Consider the following 22,214-nt stretch of genomic DNA (forward strand, 5'->3'; position numbering starts at 1 on the left):
AAACTTCTTAATGCACTAACATTAAATTTAATAAACAAACTGCAAAAATAATGCCGCCCGTCACCGAATCAGTGGAGCGGTTTTAAATCTTTAAAAAGTCAAACTTTTCTAACAACGAGTGGCTCACAGTTACAAAATATAAAAGGTAAAAGATGAAGTTGAAGTGAGTCAGTCAACAGTGGGATTGTTTCACACCTGCCAGAACCAGATGATCTGTTTGCTGTTGCGCGTGTAGTGACGATAGACTGTGTTCCTCTGCCAGTCCTGAAGATCCACTTCCTGCATGCCACACAACATCACCTGCATACAAAGAGAGCGAGAGACACAGACACGTTTGTATGATGATATTAGTAAGGTGAGGTCATTTCATAGACTATAGATTTTATATCTGATGATCATTTTTCTAACCCTCACAGAAACATCTGCATGACATAATTTGCCCTACAATGACATAAAAATATCCTGAAATTTCACAAACATCACCTCCAGCTCTTTCTCATCAAAGTACTGTAGCCACTGTAACGGAACGACCTCATTGAAGCCATCCAGAAATGCTTTGGTCTGATTCTCAACACCTCGAGAAAACCTCCATTCTGCCATCAGCCTGCAGGAAAAAATGGTCAGTACATATCCATAGGTGTACACACGCACGCACGCACGCACACACACACACACACACACACACACACACACACACACACGTACACAATGCTTCTCAAAGTGTGAACAGAAATGTTTTACCCAATATACTCTTCCTTATTCTCCTCGGTCACCAGGACATTGGCACCATCTGCTTTCAGGTCATGCGATGAGATTTTACCCAGAATCTCCATGTCAACTGAAAAGTACATCTCTAAAGCACACTCTTCAATGTTGTTATCTCTGTAAAGGAGAAGCTTTGATCAGTCTGATCTCATTACTTTGACACACAGCAGTTGGTGTATAAGATGAGGTGATCGATCACAGAGTCAATTCAGATCAAACAAGAGGATCTGTGACAAGAGTTTAACTTTATAAAGCTTCAGGGATCTGTGACGTGAGATACGCTGCAGCATTATGATGAATCTGTACGTTTCTTAACCCTTTTAATGCTTACAAATACTTCAATTCAATCTTATTTATAAAAAAATTTTCATTGTTCCAATAACCATCAGCAGCTCATGACTCATAACTGATCAGACAGACGTACCTGATCCAGATGAGAGAATTATAGAACTCAGGATCAATCGACTCGAGATCTTTCAGGATGAGTTTCTTATTGAGCATGCGCTTGTAAAAGGGCAACGAGAAGCCTGTGTCGATGAACTTCCCATGAAAGAGCGCCTGTACACACACACACACAAACAAACAGCTTTAGTCAATTCACCTTTACTTAATACAGCAGACAATAACATTTATTCACTCAGCAGACGCTTTAATCTGAAGTGATGTACGAAGGCAACAATAAGCCTGGGTCACAAAGCTTGGTTTAAAAGTGGAAATAGTAATAAAGCTAAGATCCAACAGCGAAAGACAAAGTGGTGTTTTTTGACAAGATCAAATACCGAAGTTACAGGTTAGGACAAATCACAAACAAGTTCATCAAAGCACAGTATGTCATATGGTGAAGTAAATTAGTTCTGGTTGAGTTTGATCAAAAGCATTTACTAACAGACACACAAACAGTAATAAGCTAGACTGTATGCCTTAAATATGCCAATGTTTTTAAAAAGTGTATGCACGTGACTTGCCATGGCGATGAAGCGGCCGATGAAGCAGAAATAGGACAGATGGTCAGGGTTGATGGTGGATGCCGGGTTAATCTGCAGACAGTAGTTGCTCTTGCCCGCATATTCAAAGAGACAGTACATGGGGTTCAACACCTCATGTGAAAGAAGAAAAAACCATTCCCTAGACAAACACACACACACAATGGACCTCTGTTTAAATGTATTTTTACATTCATTTATTTGACAAAACATGTCATCGCTCATAATCACCCCACAATAAACACATGGTTGTTATGTTTCCCGTGCGAGACCCCCGTAATCAAGGCCCTCCTCTCCTCTAAATATGACATAAAGTCTCCTTCTCAGATCATAAGGCTTGAAGTTCATAATCTGTAGAAGAAAACATATCAATGAGGATTCAAATGTGTGAAGAGTTCATGTTTTGTTGAAAATAGGCATTCATTTTAGCAATTTTGGGTCATTATGTTTTAATCACGGTTATAAATTGTATTGTAGCTTTAAATATCTGACACTGAATAAAAGATCAGTATTGATGAAGCGCAACCTTGAACATCATGAGCTTCTGTGTGAGTCTTACTTGCTGGAAAGAGTCTTCGAACAGTGTCTGTCTGGATACGGTGATCTTCACATGGCTGGCGAGCGCATTAGACTAAACACACACACACACACACACACACACACACACACACACACACACACACACACACAATGTTAAAACAGACCAAACACTGAGACATTAAGGTGTGCTGAAGGAATGAGATCTCACCTGACACAGATAACGGAAATGAGCCAGTTTCCACCTAAAGCTTCGCTCGTATGCAATCTGCGGACCTTTAGTGCTGTACAACAAACACACACACACATTCATTAAACCAACAAGTTTTGTGTAGACACACAAACTGAGCATCAGATTCAATCACTCACACAGCAGATTTTCCTGTCCGGGGGTCACTGAAGGTGGTGGTACGAGTGTTATGATCCACAAAGTAGCGGACGCCTTCTCGTGTATAACGAATCTCCCAGCCCTCGGGTAGAGGCTCCTCGTTTTGAAGCCTGATCACACACACACACACACACACACACACAAACAAACACACACACACACAATGATCAAACAGTAATTTCTCAAAGCAATACAGAGTTCATGTGATGCGCCTCACCCTTGTGTTCGTGGATCTTCCCACTGCGTCGTTTTTGTGTTATGATTGACAAAATAAACACGATCATTGGTGTCCACACGCCGCTCTGAGAACATAACAACACTCGATTACAGAAAGCTCACGTCATCTCTACATGTCATTATGTCACTATTAAACCCTGACTTACCCCAGCCGGGGGGCAGCGGACCGAGAGGGTCGTTCTCAGCTGACATCATGGACGCCTGAGAACCCATCACAGAGAGAGACAGAGAGAGTTGAGCTAAACTTTAATACTGACACTATCACTGTGTGTGAGGAGTTAATCATCACCAGAGAGATGAGATCAGACATCAATCAATCAACCAACCAACCACTGTAATGTGTGTGTGTGTGTGTGTGTGTGTGTGTGTGTATGTGTGTGTAGTTTACCGAGTAGAGGTATCTCTGGTTGAACTGGTGCATGGCTCCCTGTAGCTGACTCCTCTGTGACTGCCACTGCTCAAAGTTTCGCACAGACTCCATCGTGGGTCTCTGCCATGTGGTGGTGCGAGTATTATGATCCACATAATAGATCCTGCCGCGGTTATCCACTCTCCTCTCCCAACTACACACACACAGCAATTAGAAACACAACATACAGTGTATACACAACATACACAAATATGTGTCTCTCTCACACATACACTTCATACAAATTATAAACACCACACATACTGTATATGCATGCTCCACATATGTCTCACATACACAAATCACCTTAACTAACTAACCATCCACTGCTGCTACAGCAGCACCAGACTTAACCCTCTAACAACTCAACAGCTTCACGGACATCATTTGATCAATCCACTAAAACTGTTGGGCCTGTCCAAATACCCAGACTAATGGTCCACCCGAGAGCGTGTGCATTAGTGATGCGCGGGTCGTCCCGTAACCCGCGGGAAACCCGCGGGTCGGGTTGGGGCGGGTAAAGAAATTGTAACTTTAATGCGGGGCGGGTTGGGGCGGGTCATTAAAAACAAAATTAAAAAACTCATATGTTGCGTCTAATTCCCTGTAGCATATATATTAAATATTTGGGAATATATATTTTTACATTTAATTACGTTCTTCGATAAGGTTAAATTACGTAGGCCTATGTGGCAACGTAACTTCCGCAACGTAACTTGATATCCCCAAATCTTTGACATCACGGAAGCGCCAAGTAGCTCCGCTGGCTGCCAGCCACAACAACAAAACAAACGGAGAATTAAAAGATGAAAGACGATCTGCAGGAGAAATTAAGGTAGGGAATTTGTGAATAGATAATACAAATGCTGCTTTTTTGTGTGGTGATCTACTTTTAAAATGATAAAGCCGACAAGTTCTACATGCTAAAAACACTTTAAATGCGTGGACTATACTGCATATCTCTCTACATTGGATTTAGGGATGTCACCATTACTCTATTTTCTTGAGGAGTTAAAAAAAATCCTGGAGCACATGTCGAGTCCTGTGTAAAATAGCGGAGATTTAGTGAAACAAACTTGAAAGAAAATTACAATAGAATCAGAAGCATATATCAGCACAACACTGCCTCTCTCTCTCTCTCTCTCTCCCTCGTTCGCTTGCTCTCGCATGAAAGCAAGAAGAATGCGATGCAATTGCATGCTTGTAAATTTCGGAAGTTTACACGACTGAGCTGCAGCGGGCAGGCATAAGATTTATAAACACATATGAGAAGAAAGGCACAGCAACTCAAAAAGACTTAAGTGTTTCACAATAACTCATAATGCCAATTTTCCCGTGGAGGCATGGAGCAGCATGAGAATACACAGTAAGCTTATGTGCGATCTACCGGCATTGCCTTTGCGATCGATGTATTGGACACTCCTGGTTTATCATTATCCTATCTCTATATTAATATGACCATGCTGGTTTCTATGGCTCATTGGTGTATGTTGTTGCCAGTTTACAGGGCGATGTAATCTAATGGCTGTTTCCAAGCACTCTTAGGCTGAAATAAAGCCTCTTTTAATTTACATTACAAATGCCTAATATGTCTATTTTAATGGTCGCGGTGCGGGTTGTAAAAATAGATACAGTGTTGCGGTGCGGGTTGGGGCGGGCCAAATATTTCATAAAAGCGGGACCCGCGGGTCGGCGTTTTTTTCCAACCCGCGGGTCCCGCTTTTATGAAATATTCATATCACTAGTGTGCATGCGACTGTCCTGGTCTTAAAAAATAACAAAGCACACACTTTCTGTTTCTATGTCCATTTGAACCCATGAGCTAAATCCATGAAACATGCCATGGTAGTAGATGAGTGGTCAAGTGCAAAGATATTAGGACAGGCCCATCGGCTGCTTTCAAACTATTTCCCCAAACTACCACACTGTCTGCCAAACTCAAATGAAAGTCATTGGTCGAGCCCTAAACATACAGAATACATTAAAAAGTCACAGTCTTTCATCCTTCATGGGTACAAAGTTACATTTAAAGGCATTCATCAAGATTAATTCATTTAAATTGACTTACAAACATAAGAAAACAATAAATCTAAACTAAGTTTACACTAAACATTAAACTGGGAACCAGCAGATGTGACTGAAAAAAGTCTGCAGTGATGTTAAAGTGAAAATCAGTCTCAACCCAGAGGTAAAGGCTGTGGTCGCTCCCACGTTGTTGTTTTCGTATTGTGATCAACGTAGTAAGTTCTTCCGTGAGGGTCTTTCCTTTGTTCCCATCTGACAACACACACACACACACACACACACACTCATTAATGTTATAGCGTAATAACACACAAACATTAGTATCTGTGTGCGTTTGCGTCTGCCTGATTGTGTGTAAGCACATGCAACTCTTACCCGGATGGAAGTGGTTCTGGGCCAGCCGGCGTGGGCTGCTGACGTGGTTTTCCTTCATCAGGGACGGGGTTGGAGGCAGCCATCGGTGCGGTGCCCGCTGCCAATGACGAAGAGGATGGTGATGAAGAGGCAACAGTGATGGCAGCTGCAGGTGAGGAGGAGATGATACAGGAAACATCTGCAGGAGCATCATCAACACCTGTGGAGGAAACCTCACAACTCTCTCCATTCACTTAAACAAACACACAAACAAGAGCATCAGCTGCAGAGGAAATACGACTAAAGCAGCCAATGGAAAGTGAGGTGGTCAATAAACAAGCTGCAGGACGTAGCGAATCAAACATTAGCTCTCACCAGCTGCGTTGTTTACATCACTGCTGGCAGGTGTGGTCTTTGGACTGGGAGTTTGGTATGGAGGGGATGCGTCTCCATCTCCATTGACAAGGACAGAGGAACTAAATTCACTGTTGGCAAATGATGTGGGTGGAGCTTCAGTCTCTGGCTCGCCCGTGGCGCTCACAGATCTGAAAAATCACGGCAGTAAAACAGCACATCATCACTCAATGACACCTGGATTTTTATGTTCAATGTGACATTAACCACAGTACAAGAATGTAAGACCAGCTAACCCATATATTTAATTGGCCTTGTTTCATGAATATTTTCCAAACAGTCAGAAGAGATCTGGATGTGTTTGGTGGTTTTAAAGAGGTCCTATTCAAGACCCTTTTATCAAGACTTGATTTTGTTTTTGGTCTGTACTAGAATAGATTATTATGGTTATTTTTTACACATTTTAATTTACTGCTGCAGGTCTCTTCCCAGTTAATGAAAGCACCTTCATTGCGTTACAGCAGGATCAGATTACGTTTAAAGCACGTTTTTCATGTTGTTATTGTCTCATACTTTTCAGATGCGATGTCCGACGAAAATACGTTTCTTTGCCTTATTCAGAATAGCTTTCACGGTAGATGCTAAAGTCTTTGAAGGATTATTAGGGTATAGTGATGATCGCTCTACTAGTTATCCCTTTTGGTTAGTTATCCCATTATGCACATACTCTTAGGGGGGTAGTGATCGTTTACATGATGAGCATTGTGAACTCACAACACTGTAAAAAAGCAAGCTGTGGTCCTTCAACAGTCATTCCTTGTTGTTCTTATGATGTATTATAAGTCTCAGCTGTGCCCAGAATGGGTTTCAGCTCAAAATACCGCCTGCAATTCTCATGCGCATCTTATCAGTAAAACCGGTTTGGTGATTAGAAGTAAATCGCCATCACCTGCTTTCAGATGGAGCACCATTTACTACACAGAGCCGTATTTCACCTCACATTGATAAGAGAATCAAAACAGCACATCTAATGAGACTGCTTTGGTTGAATAGGGATTAAAAAACAAGGTGTGAGGAGATTGTTTTCATCATAGGGTGGTTGTGTTCACACACTGCCAACACACATTTTGTCCAAACACCTTGTAACAGGTATTGGATTTTGCATAATCGGTGCACATTAAAGTGATATCTGTTAAAGAGAAATACTTCCTTTCAGTGCACTTTAAAGTGGACATTCCACAAGACGTTTTTAAGATATTAAACAAATCTTTGATGTCCCCAGAGTACATTATGTGACGTTTTAGCTCAAAATACCATATAGGTAACTTATTGTGGCATGATAAAATAGGCACTTTATGGGTCTGAGCAAAAATGCACCGTTTTTGTGTGTATCCCTTTAAATCCAAACGAGGTACTCAGGTGGGCGGAGTCTCAAGCGCTCGCAGAGCATCAAGAGGAAGATTCTCTTACGAAAGAAGTTAGAAAGAGATGTTCAACATTATATATTTGAACATGTTTAAAAAGTCAATCATCTGTTTTATGCATACTAAATACATGTTTATCAGCAGATGGGGAACATTGTGGAATAAAAATAAAGACTTTTAGGGCTCATGCTGCTTTTAAACAGGCACAATGATTTTCAGCATGTTACAAATAAAATACACTTCCACAAACAATCAGAAGTTTACTTTTTGACCAAACCACACGAGCACATTTAAATGATCTGTAATAAAACAACACGTTTAATGCTTAAACTTCAGAGAAATAGATCAAATGGCATGTTTAAGTTTATTGTGTACACATATTGAACACATTCGCGTTTCTGTTAGTCCCTCACTCTCTGTCTTTTGACTCATCGTATTCATTTGAAACTTGAGAGAAACATTAAACAACATATTTATGATATGATAGTGAATACGTGTTGTTCTCTCACTCTGTCTCGTGCAGTGCATTAATCCTCGTGTTCATTTATATAAACTTTAGAGAAACATTAAACAACATACACTGTACTTGTATTGATGAAAGTGAACCGCGGCGTTGCTCTCTCTCTCTCTCTCTCTCGTTCGTTCGCTCACTCACTCGCTCTCTCTCTCTCTGTCTTGCACTAAGGTAATTAAACCTCATCTTCAACCTTAAGAAAGACCTTTAAAACTACAAGTTATAAGATTGTAGGCTACTGTTTGTGTTTGAGGGAATACAAACGCGTCGTGCTGTCAGTCATTATTTCTCTCCATCTCTCGCACTTGCTTCATGGTTGGATAGCGCAGATGAAGGGGGGGTATCATTATAATAAGATCCCCTTAATATGTCATGGGGGGGTAGCGAAATCTGCATTACCTATATATTCACATGCTTGCAGAGAGAGCCTTACCAAAACAAAGTTACAGGGTTGCTATTTTTCATGTTTTCTGGGTTGGTAGAAGCACTGTGGACCTGATTATAGCACTAAAACATGGAAAAAGTTTGATTTTCAAGGAATGTCCCCTTTAAAAAGGTATAGCGAAAGATTTTCCCAATTTTTTTAAAGAACCGCCCCTCCATTTTTTAAAAAAGTGGACATGCGCAACACTCTAACTCCTCTCGAGAGGGAACGCCTAATAAACGCGTGCACGAGAGAGAGAGCATGAACGAGGCTGGTTCTTCACTTTGCTCTGTTTACAAGTTGTTGTCTGCATGGCTCACACATTGAGATGTTTACCGTGTCTGTGCGGTTCATGACTTGTGCCAGGGCTAGCATCGCTAATCATAGCTTACATCAACTTTTACTAGCAGTGATTTTAAATGGATTTCTCCAAATAGCACGCCAAACTTTACCTATCGAGTAGAAACTTTGCGACTGAGGCATCATGGGAAGCCCAATCTGTGCTTTTAGCGCACGCCAGCATATAAAATATTCTCCCAAAAACACTCTGGTCTTGTTTCTTTCTTCAGAGGCCTTTCTCTTCTGTTCATACAATTCGTAAACACTTTTTCCCTTGCGACCCTCAGACATTTTGAAAAAATACAGCGAGAATGCAAGCTTCAATAAATGGCTGAAACTGTAGCCTACCACACATATACACCTGAAAGTGCGCATGCGCAGAAAGCGAACCTAGGGATGAGCACGACGAATGTAAACATATCATCAGAATGATTGACAACTGGGATGACCAATAGTCTTGATGATCCACCCGGAAAAAGAAAATCTCCGCTATACCTTTAAGCTTTGTAACTTTGCAGATCTTTTTTAAACCCAAACACCAACTATACACACCAACTAAAGATATAAAGTGAAAAAGCATAACCGGGTCCCTTTAAAAGAGCTTAAGAGTTTCAAACGTCAACGAAAGTCATCAGGAGTTAAACTAATTACCTGTTCTGAGTCCTTGTAGAAATCTCATCCGTGTCATCATGAAGAGCATCTCCATTCTGATGGACTTCTGAAAAAAGATCAAAGACTGATGACACCTGAGATGTTGAGCTGATGGTGGTCAAGGTTAGAGATCTGATGTTCTTACTGCTCGCAGCGGCCGAGTTTCCGTTGTGCAAGTGCTGCGCTTCAAACGAGAGCCCGTCAAGAAAGACTGTAAGTTCACCAGTGGACACGACTCCATTTTTACCATCCGCAGTCAGAGTCAAGACCTCCAGAACGTTCTCCACTGAAAACAACAACAACAGCAGCAGCAGCGTTTAACATTACATCAATCAACAGCTCATCACAGATCTACAACTTCTCTGAGTAACATCCTGCTAACTGTCGTCCTGTTTTTAACAGCAAATTAAAAGCCTTTTTAACTAAACATTCCTGTGCTTTATTTCAGATAGGAGATGGAGGGACGTACGTTTGCCGTCATGTTTGCGAAGGATCTCTATCAGGTCCAGGGAGGCCTTTCCCAGTAAAGTGTCTGTCTTCAGTGTGTGATGACTCCAGACTCTGAAGTCCAGCTGCGAGTGAGGCGTTACATTCCTGCGGCGAAACACAACCGACAGTGCTTAATAAAGTGCTCTTTACATCATGACCCGGTCATAACTAGGATATTCTCTTTATTTTTGATCTGAATTAATCTAATCTAATACGAAAACATGCAGATCTTGTCTGATGACAATAATTCACAGCATTTATTACACGGCTCTGTAATCCTCCCTAACCCTAACAGCAATGTATTGGCAGCAGGATATTTACAAAATCGCTCAACATCAGTTATTTTGCCAACAACAAGCTGACTAAACATTATCCTTCATACATACCATAGTCAGGGTTCCCACACTTTAGTTAACTTTAAATTCAATTACCTTTAAGGACTTCCCAAGTAAATTACCCTCAAATTCAAGGACTAAATGTGGGGACAGATTTTAAGTAAGAGCAAGGTTACATTATATGTTCAAGTGTTCATTTTTGTGACAAGTTTTATTTTAGATAGTAACTTGATGCTATAGAAACGGGGCGTGTCATTATGATTGGCATGGTTAAATTGGTCGTGCGAGCGTTTTGGCAAAAGTTTGATACCGCAGCTCCGCCTCTGGCTCCACGGATGATTTCTTCTGCGCATGCCTTGGCTCTAAACTGACGTTTTTATGTAACATGGCGGCGACCGTGGTCGGACATTTTTGGCTTCAATTTATTACAATGGAGGGAGGCGACGTTGCGTTGTCCATTTTTTTTACGGTCTATGTTAAAAAGTCTAGAATTTTTATGATATTATCCTACACTACACAGGGAATATGGATTTTTTTCAAGTAAACTTCTTGCATAAAATAGATTAAGCACTTTCAATGCCCTGTACCTATGCATGTATATTTTCAAAAACTTCCCAGGGCCTTGAATACCCCCCCCCCCAGATTCACAAACTTTCAAGGATTTCAGGGACCCGTGGGAACCCTGCAATCATAGTGATGGTTGAATACTCAGCATCACTATAGATGCTTACATCTTAAATGTGACTTACAGAGTTAGGCGTTCGTCCCATTTGGGGTGGGAAGAGCTGTGGGATTTGGCGGTTTTCTTGCTTTCTTCATCTGATGTCACTTCCACGTAGATGGTTGTTCCAAACCAGTTCTTCTTCCTCTTGAGTTTGGCACCTGAAACTGTCACACACACAGACACGACTCATTTTACATCTGTCAAAATGGGTCAATTCCTGTTTCTGACACATCGTGACGTTCATGTTTTCTTACCGATGGCGTGCAGCTCTCTGACGTTATTGCTACAGTCTGTTCTGGACGAGCCCGTGGCCATGACCTCAAATACACCACACACTCCATCAACTACTGGACCTGAATGAACACAACACATGTAAAGTTATTTCAATCATAAGCATGGTTTGACATTTGAACATAGTGTGAAGAAGTGCTGTTAATTGTTTTGGTAGGGTTCAGTACTCGGTGATTTGGCTCATTTATCTTGACTAATTATTGTAGAGAATCCATAAGGTAATAAAATGTTATGTATGTGAGATGTACATGCCCAGAAGACAGCTCATTGACTTTCAAACGGTGATCAAATTTTAAACCAGTCATGGACTAATGGTTAGAAAGTCAGGGTTGTAACCTTAAGGTTGCTGGTTTGATTCTAACGGCCATCAGGAAGCGACTGAAATGCCATTGAGAAATGAATAACCACAGTTATTCTGTGGCTGCTGCAGTAAATGAGTGATCACTGCTTCGGGTGTGTGTGTATCTGTGTGTGTGTGTGTGTGTGTGTGTACTACTCACTACATGGGTTAAAGGCAGAAGTTAAAACATGACCATGACATCACTTAAGAAAATAAATATTGGAATGGTGTGTCTACAAGGTCTGTGCTATATTTCATACAATTTACATGTAAGCATTTAAACAGTTTTTCTTACCATATCACAACTGGTTTACTAAATCAATTTCAAATCAAATGAAAACACTTCATTCCCAGGTCATTTACATTACATTTGGGATGTCATTACATACGCCTCGACAGATTTTAACCATAACAATAAGTCAAATCAATAATTCAGAAAAAATCAAAACGTATATATATAACATGGCAATCTTGACTTTTGGTATGTTTTAGCAGCCAATCTGGCAAATGATGTCGGTCTATGGATTTATCATCTTTACTCTCTGACAGAGACACTCCGTGCAGTGGCATTAGCGAAACTGATTTTGTTTTCGTCTGCAAAACACTAATGTTGTAGAATCTAGATCCACTGATAAACCGTAGTGTAAACGCATACCAAACCAAACGACTACCGTTATATGCTCTGTAAACCGTCACCTGGCACATCACAAATCCTCAATTACCATCTAAAACAAAAATCAAGAATGTAGGAAAGAACAATAACGTAATAATCAACTTACAATAAATGTGTGCGAGATGCCAGCAGTAGTTCAGCCGTCACTATGAGCCATGACTCACTGAAACACAAGAGAAATATATCAGACACAGACTACAAAAACTCTCAACATCACAATACAATCACTTTAATCACTTAAGAATCCAGTAATAACTGAAATGTAATAATACAGTGGTTCTCAAAGTGCGCCATGTGGGCTCCAGACATCTGTCACACAGAGGAATCACTGAATTAAATGTTAAATCATGAGGTCTTAGCAATAAAATGGTAAACAAACTTGGTTTGCTGCCCTTGAAGCAGGGAACTACACTAACCTTTTCCACTGGTGGCACTTGCGCTACCAACCTTTTCAGTTACTGGCGCAAAATATGATTTGGTCGCACATATTTTTTTCAAGTTATATTAAGGCACTCTGGATAATAATGAACAATAATGAAACTGTATTGCATACAGATATGCTTTTTATTTTACTTGCCATCTTTTAAACCACATGCCTTCTTGTTTTCTTAAACGTTGCAGTGTTTCCCACAGATCTGAAATTTACTTGGTGGTGGTAGCCAGTGAAAAGGGCAATCATTACCCACCGACAAATAATGGTCTACTACACGTGACAAAAAACTAATACTGTGTGACACAACACAATACTTTGATTTATTGAAAATTAATATTAATTTCACATTAGAGCCCGACCGATTTATCGTTTTGCCGATTTTATCGGCCGATATGAGCATGTCGCAGATATATCTGTATCGGCGTATAAGCCGCAGATATGCGCCGATATGAACGTTTGTTACAGAACACATTAAATGCATTTGAAAGATGTAAGTACTTGTTTGTCCAGCAGAGTGCGCCCTACTGGTTGCTAATGGTGACCCAGATCATTAGCTACGTTTACATGGACACATTTTGCCTCCATCAGATTAAAATCCTTCCGATTAATAAATCCTATCATAGCGTTTACATGAACACTTAATAATGTGATCGGATTGATGTGCGTGTTTATATGACACAAGATTTACATCAGATTTGATCATTTGAGATGCGCACATTGCACAAATATAGTTTCACGCTGTTTCAAGATTTGCTTTGTGCCTCACTGATTATAAAGCAGCAGCAAAAACACCCAATCACGTGTGCCCAAAAAGCGTATTTTACTTCACGCGCTGCTGCAGAGACCGTTCGCGAGAGCGAGTCCAAACACACACGTTTGTGGATCAGAGAATAAATCATGGACTGACCGGACAACGCTGTCTTGTATCACTTTATGGGGAATTGGAAGGATAATAGGAACAAGATTAACAAGACAATCACTTCTTGTGACTTCCTTCAACAAAACGTACAAAACAAACTCGAGTTATTTGCGTCACATGTCATTACGGCAATTCTACGTCATTGCACGTGTGCATATGCTCCACACTCCCGTCCTGTAGGTGGCGGAAATGCACCTTTCAGTGCGTTTGCCAACCGCCATTAAAAAAAGAAAAGATGGCACATGCGCAGAGCATCCCAGTTTCAGTTATCCATCCGATCAAGTGTATACATGTCATTTTGAGCGGATTACAAACGGTATAAACCACCCCTAACAAGCGGATTAGATTTTTAATCAGATTGGCACTTTTTAGTCCGATTGAGGTGTTTACATGGAGCATTTTTATTCAGATTGATCATTTAAACGGATTACAAATGTCCATGTAAACGCAGCTACTCACTGTAGTGACACCATCCAATCCCCCGCCCCTTCACTTCAGTCAGTCAGTCAAGCCCTTTTCACACAGTAATTCCGGAAAATACACGTAAAACGTGTCTGGGTATTTTGCGGGATTAGTTTGATTTTGGTTTGTTCACACAGACAGTCTTTTTCCGGAATCTGTGTGAGCGTTCAGACACATCCCGGATAATTCCCGTACAGACACGTGAGGGTGTGACGTATAATGTACGAGTATTTGACGAGCTCCCTGATTTCTGCTTGATACAGTTTTCAGACATTTCTCCTCGTGATTGTTTATATGCATTTAAAACCCGCATTTTGAGGAGCTGAACGCTATTATCTTGTTGGCATGACGGGCGGGTATTTTCGTGTAGTCTAGCTCAATGGAGCACGTGTCGCGATATTCTGTTCTGCTGCGGAATGATCTCCGTTTCAACACAGTAAGTAATAAGCTAACTTAAATGATATCTGCTTCAGTCCAGTTTGCTGCTATTTCTCGTCGTGAATGTTGTAAATCCCTCATTTTAAAGAGTTGAACCAACTTCATGTTGCCATGACACGCGCGTCCTCACTACGGCACGTGCGTCATTGTTTATGCATCTCATGTATCATTTCCTGATAACTGCTTCAATCTAGTTTGCAACATTTCTCGTGGTGAATGTTTATATGCACGTTATCTCTCGTTGTAAGGAGCTGAACCATAACTTGCGTTGTGATGATGACGCGCGCGTCCTCACTTCGACACGCCCTTTATGGCATTGTTGCGGCTTCTGTTCACACAGAGGGTTACCCGTGTATCTGACTAGGTCCTCTTTCCGGCAACGATCCCAGAAGATTAACGGAACGAGTTTTTGTTCACACAGACCCTTGTCTGGCAATTTTACGGGTATTTTCTGGGACCAGAGGTCTGTGTGAATGAGGTTTCAGTCTCTCAGTTCAGGTGGCATGGAAGCAGTCACGCAGTGTCTTCTTCACAACATTTTTACACCTGGTATTAAGACGCGCTTTGGTCGATTGGATTATAAATGGACAAGAGAGACGCATTCCCGCTTATATTTGGTGTTTTTAATCCGTCTCTTTGTCGACTTGCGAGTTAAAACGCAAGCGGGAGAAATGACGCGAGACGGAAAAATGACACGTTTAAACTACGCGCAGCCGTGCACTTATATAACACTATATGAGATTACTGCTGCTTGTGTTGTTAGTTTACATGCTAATTTCAGAGCAATTGATTCAATAAGCTCGCGCAACTCTACACCCTTGCTAAATAAAAGAGGCGGAGCGAAGACGCTTTATTTTTATAAAAGTCTTAAGTTTGCACGGAACCCTGGGTTTGTGTTATAAAAACGTTGTGCACAACATTAAACATAGTGTACATTAGTATGTGCTCCGTCAAGCATTGTCTTCGTAACTGTGAGTGGCTAACTAATTTGTGAAGTACACAACTTACTGTAAAGCTAATATTAATCAATGACTTCATAAGTTTCTCTTTATAACGTTATTCTCGTCAAAACTGCAAATGATGCAAGTTTTATGTATTTTGTTCTCTTTGTGTTTTAAAGTTATTTATAATAAGTCAAGTTTACTGTTTAGTGCACTGATATCAGACTCATTTTGGATAATAAAGTTTATTGTTAACTTCTTGCCTATAGTACATATCTTTGTCACATCAATATAAGTGTTGGATCACCACATTTGTGAGTGATCACCACATTTGTGAGTGATCATTGCATTGCATTGTATTTATTCATAGTATATTATGTTAAAGTATATAGTGTATTCTATGTACAGTACTTTAGTATAATGTACTGTAGTATAGGGCTGTCACTTTTCAGAAAAATCAAATTCGAACGGATTTCGAATATCATGCAATTTATCCGAATATATTTGAATATCTAGCACCCCCCCCCCCCCCCCCCCGTGCGCATAAAAACCCCACCGTAATGGAGATTCAATCACAAAATTATTAACAGTGACAGTCATAAACAGGGTTGTCTGGATTACTTTTTTACTTAATGTTTGAAACAGCAGGTTATCACTTATGAATAACAAACTTATATATATAGAAAAAACTAATCAGAACAGTTACAAACAATAACGTGACAACTTAAATAGCAGCAGGAGTATATGCAGACCCAAACGGAATTCGCGCCCGCAGATTTCGTCAGAAAACTTCGCGGAATTCGACGGGTTTAATGCCCATCATTGACAAGCACAATCCCGCGCTTGAGCGTGTTTGTGAGAAGTAATCTCATTGACAACAAGCACACATACAGCCTATAACCCGCGCGTTTGTGAGCCGTCATTGACAAGTGCATTATCTCTGCGCGTGCTGTTTGCTTGACCGTTTTTAATGATAGAGAGCACAAACCCTTTGAAACTTGAGATGAAATTAAACTTATAGATGAGTTAAGCAGATCTCACTTGACTCTCTCGTCTATGTGACGCGCAACAGTCAACACATCATCATTTCAAATCCGTTTACAAGACGAATGCTGTTGTTGTTTAATATAAAGTTTACATTGCATTGTAAAAATGATGAAATTATCTTCATACATGCTAATTTCATAATGCGAACGTATTAACACGTATTTTTATTCTGCTATAATATTTAACACTATAAACAATATGCCATTTTATATACAAACTATAATTCTATCTTAACATGCACATGAGGTTCATTTTGGTCCCATTTGATTCCCTCTCTTGCGCACAGTTGCAGTCGTCGGTCTCACTCTCAGCCTCCTTCCTATTACGAGGTGTTCCTGTAAAAAATGCGCCACACGTGGCATTTTAAAAACCGGATGGTTTATTTATAGTTCGAATACGGATATTTCACGTCATGTTCGAATGCATATTCGAATATCGAATAAAAAGTGACAGCCCTACTGTAGTATATACTGAACTATAATATACACATAAAGAATATCGGCCGATATATCGTTATCAGTCTTTTTTTACTCCTTAATATCTGTATCGGCATCGGCCCGAAAAAACGCATATCGGTCGGGCTCTATTTCACATTATATTTCATTAATCTAACCACCCCAAACTTTCTTTGCCATTAACAAAGCTGACACTGTTTGTCAAAGCACCACGAAAACACTTACTGTTTTTGCACTGATATATGAAGCAATTAGACCCCTTTTATCAAACTCAATATAATACAATACTATGTATAGTATATTAATATACAGTGCAGGTCTATAGATTATAAATGTGACTGATTTTATAATGGTTATAATTTCTATTAGATAGAGCAGAAGCAGTAAAATATACGTTTATATATCAGTGTGTGTGTTTGTGAGTCTCGCTCTCAGCCTGTCTGTCTGACGTTACTGACGTTTATATATCAGTGTGTGTTTGTGAGTCTCGCTCTCAGCCTGTCTGTCTGACGTTACTGACGTTTATATATCAGTGTGTGTGTTTGTGAGTCTCGCTCTCAGCCTGTCTGTCTGACGTTACTGACGTTTATATATCAGTGTGTGTGTTTGTGAGTCTCGCTCTCAGCCTGTCTGTCTGACGTTACTGACGTTTATGTATCAGTGTGTGTGTTTGTGAGTCTCGCTCTCAGCCTGTCTGTCTGTCTGACGTTACTGACGTTTATATATCAGTGTGTGTGTTTGTGAGTCTCGCTCTCAGCCTGTCTGTCTGTCTGACGTTTATATATCAGTGTGTGTGTTTGTGAGTCTCGCTCTCAGCCTGTCTGTCTGACGTTACTGACGTTTATATATCAGTGTGTGTGTTTGTGAGTCTCGCTCTCAGCCTGTCTGTCTGACGTTACTGACGTTTATATATCAGTGTGTGTGTTTGTGAGTCTCGCTCTCAGCCTGTCTGTCTGACGTTACTGACGTTTATATATCAGTGTGTGTGTTTGTGAGTCTCGCTCTCAGCCTGTCTGTCTGTCTGACGTTACTGACGCTTATATATCAGTGTGTGTTTGTGAGTCTCGCTCTCAGCCTGTCTGTCTGTCTGACGTTACTGACGTTTATATATCAGTGTGTGTGTTTGTGAGTCTCGCTCTCAGCCTGTCTGTCTGTCTGACGTTTATATATCAGTGTGTGTGTTTGTGAGTCTCGCTCTCAGCCTGTCTGTCTGACGTTACTGACGTTTATATATCAGTGTGTGTGTTTGTGAGTCTCGCTCTCAGCCTGTCTGTCTGACGTTACTGACGTTTATATATCAGTGTGTGTGTTTGTGAGTCTCGCTCTCAGCCTGTCTGTCTGACGTTACTGACGTTTATATATCAGTGTGTGTGTTTGTGAGTCACGCTCTCAGCCTGTCTGTCTGACGTTACTGACGTTTATATATCAGTGTGTGTGTTTGTGAGTCTCGCTCTCAGCCTGTCTGTCTGACGTTACTGACGTTTATATATCAGTGTGTGTGTTTGTGAGTCTCGCTCTCAGCCTGTCTGTCTGACGGTACTGACGTGTATATATCTGTGTGTTTGTTTGTGAGTCTCGCTCTCAGCCTGTCTGTCTGACGTTACTGACGTTTATATATCAGTGTGTGTGTTTGTGAGTCTCGCTCTCAGCCTGTCTGTCTGTCTGACGTTACTGACGTTTATATATCAGGGTGTGTGTTTGTGAGTCTCGCTCTCAGCCTGTCTGTCTGACGTGATTGACGGTTATATATCAGGGTGGGTGTTTGTGAGTCTCGCTCTCAGCCTGTCTGTCTGTCTGACGTTACTGACGTTTATATATCAGTGTGTGTGTTTGTGAGTCTCGCTCTCAGCCTGTCTGTCTGACGTTACTGACGTTTATATATCAGTGTGTGTGTGTGTGAGTCTCGCACTCAGCCTGTCTGTCTGACGTTACTGACGTTTATATATTTTAGTGTGTGTTTGTGAGACTCGCTCTCAGCCTGTCTGTCTGACGTTACTGACGTTTATATATCAGTGTGTGTGTTTGTGAGTCTCGCTCTCAGCCTGTCTGTCTGACATTACTGACGTTTATATATCAGTGTGTGTGTTTGTGAGTCTCGCTCTCAGCCTGTCTGTCTGTCTGACGTTACTGACGTTTATATATCAGTGTGTGAGTTTGTGAGTCTCGCTCTCAGCCTGTCTGTCTGACGTTACTGACGTTTATATATCAGTGTGTGTGTTTGTGAGTCTCGCTCTCAGCCTGTCTGTCTGACGTTACTGACGTTTATATATCAGTGTGTGTGTTTGTGAGTCTCGCTCTCAGCCTGTCTGTCTGACGTTACTGACGTTTATATATCAGTGTGTGTGTTTGTGAGTCTCGCTCTCAGCCTGTCTGTCTGTCTGACGTTTATATATCAGTGTGTGTGTTTGTGAGTCTCGCTCTCAGCCTGTCTGTCTGTCTGACGTTACTGACGTTTATATATCAGTGTGTGTGTTTGTGAGTCTCGCTCTCAGCCTGTCTGTCTGTCTGACGTTTATATATCAGTGTGTGTGTTTGTGAGTCTCGCTCTCAGCCTGTCTGTCTGTCTGACGTTACTGACGTTTATATATCAGTGTGTGTGTTTGTGAGTCTTGCTCTCAGCCTGTCTGTCTGACGTTACTGACGTTTATATATCAGTGTGTGTGTTTGTGAGTCTCGCTCTCAGCCTGTCTGTCTGACGTTACTGACGTTTATATATCAATGTGTGTGTTTGTGAGTCTCGCTCTCAGCCTGTCTGTCTGACGTTTATATATCAGTGTGTGTGTTTGTGAGTCTCGCTCTCAGCCTGTCTGTCTGTCTGACGTTACTGACGTTTATATATCAGTGTGTGTTTGTGAGTCTCGCTCTCAGCCTGTCTGTCTGTCTGACGTTTATATATCAGTGTGTGTGTTTGTGAGTCTCGCTCTCAGCCTGTCTGTCTGACGTTACTGACGTTTATATATCAGTGTGTGTGTTTGTGAGTCTCGCTCTCAGCCTGTCTGTCTGACGTTACTGACGTTTATATATCAGTGTGTGTGTTGTGAGTCTCGCTCTCAGCCTGTCTGTCTGACGTTACTGACGTTTATATATCAGTGTGTGTGTTTGTGAGTCTCGCTCTCAGCCTGTCTGTCTGACGTTACTGACGCTTATATATCAGTGTGTGTGTTTGTGAGTCTCGCTCTCAGCCTGTCTGTCTGACGTTACTGACGTTTATATATCAGTGTGTGTGTTTGTGAGTCTTGCTCTCAGCCTGTCTGTCTGTCTGACGTTACTGACGTTTATATATCAGTGTGTGTTTGTGAGTCTCGCTCTCAGCCTGTCTGTCTGTCTGACGTTTATATATCAGTGTGTGTGTTTGTGAGTCTCGCTCTCAGCCTGTCTGTCTGTCTGACGTTACTGACGTTTATATATCAGTGTGTGTTTGTGAGTCTCGCTCTCAGCCTGTCTGTCTGTCTGTCTGACGTTTATATATCAGTGTGTGTGTTTGTGAGTCTCGCTCTCAGCCTGTCTGTCTGACGTTACTGACGTTTATATATCAGTGTGTGTGTTTGTGAGTCTTGCTCTCAGCCTGTCTGTCTGACGTTACTGACGTTTATATATCAGTGTGTGTTTGTGAGTCTCGCTCTCAGCCTGTCTGTCTGACGTTACTGACGTTTATATATCAGTGTGTGTGTTTGTGAGTCTCGCTCTCAGCCTGTCTGTCTGACGTTACTGACGTTTATATATCAGTGTGTGTTTGTGAGTCTCGCTCTCAGCCTGTCTGTCTGTCTGACGTTTATATATCAGTGTGTGTGTTTGTGAGTCTCGCTCTCAGCCTGTCTGTCTGTCTGACGTTACTGACGTTTATATATCAGTGTGTGTGTTTGTGAGTCTCGCTCTCAGCCTGTCTGTCTGACGTTACTGACGTTTATATATCAGTGTGTGTGTTGTGAGTCTCGCTCTCAGCCTGTCTGTCTGACGTTACTGACGTTTATATATCAGTGTGTGTGTTTGTGAGTCTCGCTCTCAGCCTGTCTGTCTGTCTGACGTTACTGACGCTTATATATCAGTGTGTGTGTTTGTGAGTCTCGCCCTCAGCCTGTCTGTCTGTCTGTGTGTGTGTTTGTGAGTCTTGCTCTCAGCCTGTCTGTCTGTCTGACGTTACTGACGTTTATATATCAGTGTGTGTGTGTGTTTGTGAGTCTTGCTCTCAGCCTGTCTGTCTGTCTGACGTTACTGACGTTTATATATCAGTGTGTGTGTGTGTTTGTGAGTCTTGCTCTCAGCCTGTCTGTCTGTCTGACGTTACTGACGCTTATATATCAGTGTGTGTGTTTGTGAGTCTCGCTCTCAGCCTGTCTGTCTGTCTGACGTTACTGACGTTTATATATCAGTGTGTGTGTGTGTTTGTGAGTCTTGCTCTCAGCCTGTCTGTCTGTCTGACGTTACTGACGTTTATATATCAGTGTGTGTGTGTGTTTGTGAGTCTTGCTCTCAGCCTGTCTGTCTGTCTGACGTCTGACGCTTATATATCAGTGTGTGTGTTTGTGAGTCTCGCTCTCAGCCTGTCTGTCTGTCTGACGTTACTGACGTTTATATATCAGTGTGTGTGTGTGTTTGTGAGTCTCGCTCTCAGCCTGTCTGTCTGTCTGACGTTACTGACGTTTATATATCAGTGTGTGTGTGTGTTTGTGAGTCTCGCACTCAGCCTGTCTGTCTGACGTTACTGACGTTTATATATCAGTGTGTGTGTTTGTGAGTCTCGCTCTCAGCCTGTCTGTCTGTCTGACGTTACTGACGTTTATATATCAGTGTGTGTGTTTGTGAGTCTCGTTCTCAGCCTGTCTGTCTGACGTTACTGACGTTTATATATCAGTGTGTGTGTTTGTGAGTCTCGCTCTCAGCCTGTCTGTCTGACGTTACTGACGTTTATATATCAGTGTGTGTGTTTGTGAGTCTCGCTCTCAGCCTGTCTGTCTGTCTGACGTTACTGACGCTTATATATCAGTGTGTGTGTTTGTGAGTCTCGCTCTCAGCCTGTCTGTCTGACGTTACTGACGTTTATATATCAGTGTGTGTGTTTGTGAGTCTCGCTCTCAGCCTGTCTGTCTGTCTGACGTTTATATATCAGTGTGTGTGTTTGTGAGTCTCGCTCTCAGCCTGTCTGTCTGTCTGACGTTACTGACGTTTATATATCAGTGTGTGTGTTTGTGAGTCTCGCTCTCAGCCTGTCTGTCTGTCTGACGTTACTGACGCTTATATATCAGTGTGTGTGTTTGTGAGTCTC

At 41.4% G+C, this 22,214-nt stretch overlaps 1 protein-coding gene across 1 annotated transcript in view; it reads right to left on the reverse strand.

Annotated features, from left to right (window-relative positions):
• The window catches only part of wwp1 (WW domain containing E3 ubiquitin protein ligase 1), a 34,147-nt gene that overhangs the window by 3,839 nt on the left and 8,094 nt on the right, over nt 1–22,214 (reverse strand). Inside the window, exons 2-22 of the mRNA XM_073863614.1 lie at nt 12,363–12,419; nt 11,207–11,305; nt 10,978–11,116; nt 9,874–9,998; nt 9,550–9,690; nt 9,405–9,471; nt 6,074–6,243; nt 5,720–5,951; nt 5,498–5,596; nt 3,299–3,470; nt 3,057–3,111; nt 2,891–2,975; nt 2,655–2,783; nt 2,497–2,569; nt 2,308–2,379; nt 2,007–2,099; nt 1,731–1,886; nt 1,190–1,323; nt 742–882; nt 484–604; nt 196–300 (exon numbers count right to left, since the gene is read on the reverse strand). Of these exons, the coding sequence (XP_073719715.1) occupies nt 196–300; nt 484–604; nt 742–882; nt 1,190–1,323; nt 1,731–1,886; nt 2,007–2,099; nt 2,308–2,379; nt 2,497–2,569; nt 2,655–2,783; nt 2,891–2,975; nt 3,057–3,111; nt 3,299–3,470; nt 5,498–5,596; nt 5,720–5,951; nt 6,074–6,243; nt 9,405–9,471; nt 9,550–9,690; nt 9,874–9,998; nt 10,978–11,116; nt 11,207–11,267 (2,370 nt within the window). The 5' untranslated portion in view covers nt 11,268–11,305; nt 12,363–12,419. The remainder of the gene's footprint in view (nt 1–195; nt 301–483; nt 605–741; nt 883–1,189; nt 1,324–1,730; nt 1,887–2,006; nt 2,100–2,307; nt 2,380–2,496; nt 2,570–2,654; nt 2,784–2,890; nt 2,976–3,056; nt 3,112–3,298; nt 3,471–5,497; nt 5,597–5,719; nt 5,952–6,073; nt 6,244–9,404; nt 9,472–9,549; nt 9,691–9,873; nt 9,999–10,977; nt 11,117–11,206; nt 11,306–12,362; nt 12,420–22,214) is intronic.

The sequence above is a fragment of the Misgurnus anguillicaudatus genome, chromosome 25 (genome assembly GCF_027580225.2).
Source record: "Misgurnus anguillicaudatus chromosome 25, ASM2758022v2, whole genome shotgun sequence".
Classification (NCBI taxonomy): domain Eukaryota; kingdom Metazoa; phylum Chordata; class Actinopteri; order Cypriniformes; family Cobitidae; genus Misgurnus; species Misgurnus anguillicaudatus.